This window comes from Centruroides sculpturatus, unplaced genomic scaffold (assembly GCF_000671375.1).
Source record: "Centruroides sculpturatus isolate CEXI.00-Female unplaced genomic scaffold, Cexi_2.0 scaffold281, whole genome shotgun sequence".
In the NCBI taxonomy this organism is placed as follows: domain Eukaryota; kingdom Metazoa; phylum Arthropoda; class Arachnida; order Scorpiones; family Buthidae; genus Centruroides; species Centruroides sculpturatus.
This window is the reverse complement of record NW_019384696.1, coordinates 107768-116256: the sequence shown is the minus strand read 5'-3', so window position 1 is coordinate 116256 and position 8489 is coordinate 107768. Positions and strand designations below refer to the sequence as shown.

Sequence of the window (8489 nt, the reverse complement as noted above, 5' to 3'; positions counted from 1 at the left end):
CCATATTTGCCAGATATTGCTCCCAGTGATTATCATCTTTTTCGGAGTTTGCAGAATTTTTTAAAAGGAAAAACTTTTGAGGATGAGAACAATGTAAAAAAGGCTATTTCTGAATATTTTGATTCAAAACCGAAATCATTTTACAAAGACGGGATTAAAAAGCTACCATCAAGATGGGAAGAAATTGTACAAAATAATGGTGAATACATTATAGATTGAAATAAGATTTAATTAAAATTTTTTGTTGCTTTTTTTGTAGATAAAAATGCGCACGAACTTATGGACTGACCTGATATATTTAATAAAAATCTTTGTTTTAACGAATGTACAACGTTGCGGCTCGGTAAATACGTCAACACTGAAATGAAAATCAGTCTAGCATAGAGAAAATCAGGGAATTACACCTCGAAACGGCGAATTGAGCAGCGGCGTTATTGTGAATCGGCGTAAATTGAACCGGCGTAAACCGAGGGTTACCTGTAGTTATAACAGCTTACCTGCCCATACCGAGAATACCTTTAGAACCTCTTTGTAGACAAAGAAGACGTAATTTCTCTACTGGATCCACTACCATCGCTAATTTTCTAGTGGCACATTGTTTCATAACATTTTCATTTCGGGTCTGAGCTGAGACTGGCCGAGGCATTTTTTTCTGTAACAAAACAAAAAATACTTATTTAATATAAATATAACATTAAAATACACCAGAAAGTTATCTATTTAAATAATGATGTAGTCTATAATTTTTCTGGTTTTCAATCATATACGAGTATATGAAAGAAACTTTTCTGAAGATTATCATTATTAGATAGGCTTATATAAGAACTTTACAAGTAAATGGCACTTTGAGAATTATATTTAATATAAACCATATCTTTATTAAGTTTCTGAACTTCCGTTACGGCAAAAATTTGAAATTTAATTATAATAATAATGCAATTTACCGAATCATAAGGTGTATTTATCTATAATTGTGATACTGATGGAACGAATAGAAAGAACACATAGAAAATAGCACAAACAGAAATCAATAAAAAAAATGTTAAGTAATTCGATGTTAGTTCTGGAAACAAAATTGGATTTCGGTAAACCATAGTTTTAGCAAAAATCGAAAATCGGTTTTGCAATGGCAATGAAATCAATATTATTTAATATATAAATGGCTTGCTGTATGGTATATTACAAATGTAAATCCGTCTCTGTAATTCAAAAAAAACACACTTTTGGTATTGCTGTGAGATACGTCTACCAAAGTGTGTTTTTTTGGATTACAGAAACGGATTTACATTTGTAAGAAATCAATATTGTTATTATGTTATCATTGTATTTATCTGCCGTTTTTGACTTTTAGTTGGCAATAATGCAAGGTATGCTTAGATTTAAGATGATTCCACATAATTGATGTACTACCAGAAAACCAGAAAATTTCGGTGTAACATTACAATTTGTACACGGCATCAATTTATCATCCTTCACTTTTTAAAAATAAAGCCACGTTTAAATTTTAAAATTAAAATTAACATAAAACTAACGTGAATTAATTTTAAAACGGTGAAGTTTTAAAATACTACTTCTTAGATACATAGACTCCAGCTTTTATCAAAATCGAAGAAACAATGACTAGTTTTTTTGGCAAGAATAATAAGTGATATAGACATATTCTTGAATCTTGTCTAATATTTACTGTACTACTTTATTAATATTAATAAAATACAATAATAAAACATTAATTCTAGTGAATTCAAAGTGATTAAAATTTTTCATATTCTTCGTTGGTTAGTGTTTTCAGTGTGACGTAGCTGTTGCCCCTTCAAATACTGCTAATATTGAAAATTGATTATTTAGAAAGCTTGTTGAGAATTTAGTGTTATTTTGCAAGTTAATTTAAAATTTTTAGAAATCTAGTAGATAGCTGAATTAATATCAAATTTATTACATTGTAAAGAAAAAATTCTAAAAATCCAGGACGTAATACGTTTATATTGTAAAAATACAAAATATTAAAGACTAATAAATACATAATTCTTGTCTTCTCCTGTCGTTCTCTTTCAACATCACCATGTTCCTGTGATGTTGAAAGAGAACGACAGGAGAAGACAAGAATTATGTATTCGTATTGGTCTTTAATGCTTTTATTTTTACAATGTATTTTTATATTAATATCAAATTTGTTTAATAAAGAATTCTTAGAGAAACTTAATTAATATGCATCAATGTCCTTAATTTAAACAAATTATTCTTTCAATCACCATAACAGTGTATTTCTATTAATAGGACTTATCACACTGGTGTATAAGATTACAGCAACACAGTCACACAGATNCTCCATTATATCTGTATGGTTCGATTTTTCTTTCCATAACTATTATTACATTCATTATTTTCTAATGATGCTTGAAGAAGAAGAATGTTTTCAACAGAAAAGATCAATATAATTGAAGCTGTCAACCTCGACTAAATTCATCTTAATCGTAATCGATGTTAATAAATCAGTATTTTACCCCCTTGTATTATGACTTAAACTCTTTCTTCACGTACAGTACTTCACTGATGATCAGTGCTAAATTTATACATTTTATCATTTGAAAAACGTTTATATATAAAAAATAATTCAGTTTTTCCGGGTATAAAGTATATTTGATTGCCTGTTATTGGTTTTTAGAAAATGAAGAAAAAAGTTTCAATTTGTCCAAAATTCTGAATATAGAATAGAAAATAAATTAGTATTTATAAGAAAGAATATTAATTAATATTTAGGCCATAGGATTTGTGCCAAAAAAGAGGTGACACGCCAAGAAAATAAACTAAAACGTTATAGAAACTTTTCAATTTTGCTTTTTAAGTTATATTTAATTTATCGTTAATTTATTTTGAACAGAAAGTAATAAGGTAGAGTCTGGTATACTAATATGAATTTATTCATCTTATAGAAAACAATTTATTTTTTATAAAAAAAAAACTTTTAAAAGAGAGAATGTTAGTGGCCAGAAAATATAAGCATTTAATCTATATTGAGTTAATAACGCATTTAAAAATTGATTCTTTTTCTTATTTCTGTTTTATTTAATATTTTTAATCAATAATTTGATTCGTTTTTACTAAACATCATTTCCTTCGGTTCATATTTTAATATAAGCAAATGATATTAAATTATTTACGTCTATTAAAATATGAAAAACTATTGTTAATTTTACAAATGCTTTAAATAGTTTAAATAATTGAAATTATTAGTTTGCAATTATGTAAAGATTATTGATGTGTCTGTCTTCTTATTGTCATGGTTTTAATTTCGTTCGTTTAATTGTTTTTCTTTATACAAGTAGAATCAATAATAATGCTCCTATCCGTAATTCACGTGCCCGGATATCTTGATTTATGTATAATATTCTATTTATGACCATATATATATATAATATAATGATATATATTACATATCGTAAAACATGGTTCAAATTTCTAAACGAAAAATGTTAATGACTGTTTATTTCACTCCTAGTAGAGATGGGTTTTATAAGAAATTATAAATGGTAATAACGATTAAAATCATCATTAAGTCCGACCCTATTGGAAATACACACGACTCCCTTTATCTCCCCATACCCTCGACCTTTAATCACCAAAATTTAATAGCATCAATCCTCCTACTACACTCACCTCCATGCATAATTTCAGAAATTTTCGACCAGAAGTACAGGAGTTATTAAGCTTCAAAGAGGTGAACAAAATCGTGCTCCCCACGCACCAACATCCATGCATAAAGAAAAAAAAAACTATTTTTTTCATTTCTCGACGTTTTAAGGTCCCCTGAGTACAATAATGCAAAAATCTTGGAGGAGGGTCGATTTTTGACCGATCGCCATACTTTCCCGGCTGTTTAACAGCCGGGAAAGTATGGCGATCTTTACAGCCGGGAAAGTACTTTATATTTTTTACTTTATATCTTTACAGCCGGGAAAGTAAAAAATATAAAGTGTTGCAACGAACTAGTCCATTATTCAAGAGATTAATATGTGACTTGAATGAACAATAGGCCTACACACCATTGAATTATGTCATTAGAAACAGTGCCACAAATAAATCAATTTTTTAAATGAAAATATTTTTTAAAGAAGCTGCACATAAAGTAATATCTCACAGAATAAAAATTTGTTAAATGATAATTAAAAAGTATGTTATTTCTTATAAACACAATTTAACCAGTAATAGGCCTATAAAGTTGAAAGAAACCAATTTCTGTTTTTCTTTCTTTCTTTTTTGATAACGTACCGACATTACTTTAAAACTAAATAAAGTTATTAAAAGAATCTCTCGAATTATATAATTCATGATTTGAATAATACATATTAATTAAGCAAATTAAAACCTTTATTACTACTCTTTTCTAGTAATACATAATTATGTAAACTTATAAGACCAAGCCTTATTTGTGCTATTTTTTGATATCTTATCACTAGATTTATTGGGTCATAGAAAAATTTTCACAGAATCAAAAGTATTACGATTTAAAAAATATGCGGGAAATATCTTCCGCCTATTTTTTAAATTGTAATAAATTTGAAGCCAAATTGAATAAAACATTAACGTATTACAATATTGATGCATTAATGTAGTACGCGACTGAATGCATGGGTTGCGAATAGGCTATATATCTATAGGTTTGTTTGATGCATTTCGTGTTTAAAATTCTTTTTATATAATTAATTATAGACATTTTAAGAAACACTTTCTAAATTCATACATTATTTGCATAAAAACGACATAACCCAGGATTGTCTTCATTTGAAGCTTTAGAGAACTTGCATAAAAATATAATTTTTCGAGTCTATTCTTTTTATCTTTTTCACAGACCAGCTCAGAAGTAACAGTAAATTGGCTTGAAGATAAAACAAATCTTTAAAACAACATATATAAATTACTAAAAAAATATCTTTTTCATCCTTTTTTTAAATATTTTTAATCATTATGTTTGTCTTTTTCTTAATGTTTTAGCCATTTTATTAGTAAGAATGTTTTCTCCATTATATCTGTATGGTTCGATTTTTCTTTCCATAACTATTATTACATTCATTATTTTCTAATGATGCTTGAAGAAGAAGAATGTTTTCAACAGAAAAGATCAATATAATTGAAGCTGTCAACCTCGACTAAATTCATCTTAATCGTAATCGATGTTAATAAATCAGTATTTTACCCCCTTGTATTATGACTTAAACTCTTTCTTCACGTACAGTACTTCACTGATGTGAAGTACTGTACGTGAAGAAACGTTTTATCATTTGAAAAACGTTTATATATAAAAAATAATTCAGTTTTTCCGGGTATAAAGTATATTTGATTGCCTGTTATTGGTTTTTAGAAAATGAAGAAAAAAGTTTCAATTTGTCCAAAATTCTGAATATAGAATAGAAAATAAATTAGTATTTATAAGAAAGAATATTAATTAATATTTAGGCCATAGGATTTGTGCCAAAAAAGAGGTGACACGCCAAGAAAATAAACTAAAACGTTATAGAAACTTTTCAATTTTGCTTTTTAAGTTATATTTAATTTATCGTTAATTTATTTTGAACAGAAAGTAATAAGGTAGAGTCTGGTATACTAATATGAATTTATTCATCTTATAGAAAACAATTTATTTTTTATAAAAAAAAAACTTTTAAAAGAGAGAATGTTAGTGGCCAGAAAATATAAGCATTTAATCTATATTGAGTTAATAACGCATTTAAAAATTGATTCTTTTTCTTATTTCTGTTTTATTTAATATTTTTAATCAATAATTTGATTCGTTTTTACTAAACATCATTTCCTTCGGTTCATATTTTAATATAAGCAAATGATATTAAATTATTTACGTCTATTAAAATATGAAAAACTATTGTTAATTTTACAAATGCTTTAAATAGTTTAAATAATTGAAATTATTAGTTTGCAATTATGTAAAGATTATTGATGTGTCTGTCTTCTTATTGTCATGGTTTTAATTTCGTTCGTTTAATTGTTTTTCTTTATACAAGTAGAATCAATAATAATGCTCCTATCCGTAATTCACGTGCCCGGATATCTTGATTTATGTATAATATTCTATTTATGACCTGATATATGTATAACCTTCAAAAACTATAGCAGATTTGATTATCACATAAAAGAAATAATAAATTCTATATGTTAAAATTTGAAATTTTATTTCTTTTTTAACCATTTTTAATAATATTTCTTTATGATCATTATTTTTCATGTAATGATTAGACCTGTAATAAAACAATATTATTCATTTTAATCTCTTTTTAAATATTGTAATTATTTATTTAAAATGGTTTGAACAAATTTATCATCGTTTTGTCAACTTAATTTTATTTGAAAATTTAATGGAATATTGTACATCATACTTTTCCTGTTGGCAATAGAGTAGAGCCAGTTATGCATCTAACTTTGTTCAGGGAAAAACTTTTGAATAGAGATAACGTAATTTTGCGGCACAAATTGGAAGTTCATATATAGTTAATCTGGTCCTCTTCCTCATACGATTTCCATGTCTGGTCTCGACTTTCACATATCTAACTCCGTTCTCGAGATTAATCAAGTATATATACACATGTATCCCTCGATGCTACCGCGTATTAAAATCGCGTTATTCAAATACAGTAAATCAAGTATACATATATATACTGTATATTTTATATAATGTACAGTATGTACGATGCTCTTTTTTTATAGCTTGTGCCTTCCCTCTTTAAAGTCTGCGGGCGCCACTGGTGGGTAGCTAACCGTGTCCTCCTCTTCCTCTTAAAGGGAACATCGCAAGGAAGATAAATTTTACCACGCTTTAACATTGAACAGTTGAACAGTTGAATAACTTATAGTTAGATATGTAAATGATGCATTTATAATTTATGATAAAAATATCATTATAGAAACTGAAATCATAAAATCTTTAAAAAAGCTAGATCCTAACTTAAAATTCGAATACGAATAATAAAATAAAAATAGAATTAATTATTTAGATAGACTATATTAATATCGGATAATAAAATGAAAATTAGGACGTAACAAAAACATGCAATACGATAAAAACAATAAATTATGATTCTTACTGTCCATTACGGTATAGAGTTTTAGGCCATACTAGCGTTGACAATTCTCGAGATTTGCTAGAATTAGGGAATTTTGGTTGCGTAGAATGTCGGAAATTTAGGGAATTTATAGTATCTTTTAAAATTAAAGGAATGTACAGTATCTCATACAATTTTTTGCGACTTCTATTAAAATTCATTCATGATCAATAAAATATTTTATGGTTTTCTTAGTGTGTACTTTCTTTGATAGCCATTAATATTGATAACGTTAAAACTTCATTTAATTATTGCATCGCATAAAGATTATTGTATTCTATAAGTTACTATTACATTTAAAGTAATATTAATTATTGTTTTGCTTATAAATAATAATTAACGCTATATATAATTTTTTAAAAACTTTTTCAGCGCTGTGTGGACTAAGAAGGCCTTTTTTAGCCAAGCCTATTGTGGGTCCAACAAATTCAAACCGACAACCACCCGAAAAATTCTTAGGGTTTATGATCCATCTGGACTCGTTCTCGGGTTTTCTGCAGCGGTAGGTGTCACCTTAAGCACTATATTTATACAAATGGCCTGTTCTAATGCAATTTGTATAAGCCTCCATCATTAAGCAATCAGTAGGGGAATTAACAAAGAAAAAAAAATGTAAGAAAACAAATAAAATTTCACCCGGAACCATAACTGTACAGCTTTGGTGCGCCAATGTCTATGTTGTCCCTCCAGAGGGTGTCTAAAACATACGAGTTGGGTTACGTAGTGTCTTACTGAGGCCAGTTATTATTTTAAAACAGTGAAATTATCGGCATCGCATTAAAACCTACGATTATATTTTTAAATTCTGCATATTGTTTCCTTTCTAATGGTGAAAATACTCGTGGATTGAAAATACGTTTTATTTTCACTGATATTTCATGTACAGTACATATAATNGAAGTAATATTTGAAAAAAAAAAAAACATATTGAGCATTATTAAGTAAATCTGCTAAAAAGAAAAAATCTTTCTGTTCAATAGAATAAAATTGCATTGAATCTATTCTTCCTTTGTTAAATGTCAATTTCTAGTAAAAATTCATGAAATATAATTTTATAATGTCATTTTTTTTTATATATATATAAGCACTCTACAGGAGGTAAAGATTATAAAGTGTTTAACTTTTCAAATTTTACAATTATTATAACCTAACTTTTTAATATTACATAATTTGATATGTATTATATATAAATATATATTATTTTCTTATAAATCAAAATTTATCTGCTTAATTATTTTCAAAAGTCAAGCATTAATTTTTAAAACATGAATAGAAAAGTATATTACAAATTGGTGAAATGTAGATGTATTAAGTTAACATAATTCATATTTGATATAAGAAATTTCAAAAAGCTTTCATATTGAAAATTTCTTTATATTA

The 8489-nt window shown here is 26.9% G+C and overlaps 1 protein-coding gene across 1 annotated transcript in view; it reads right to left on the bottom strand.

The window, feature by feature from the left end:
* Window positions 1-8489, bottom strand: part of LOC111627442 (calcyphosin-like protein) — a 33513-nt gene that overhangs the window by 4033 nt on the left and 20991 nt on the right. The window contains exon 2 of the mRNA XM_023371008.1: window positions 498-652. Within this exon, the coding sequence (XP_023226776.1) occupies window positions 498-646 (149 nt within the window). The 5' untranslated portion in view covers window positions 647-652. The remainder of the gene's footprint in view (window positions 1-497; window positions 653-8489) is intronic.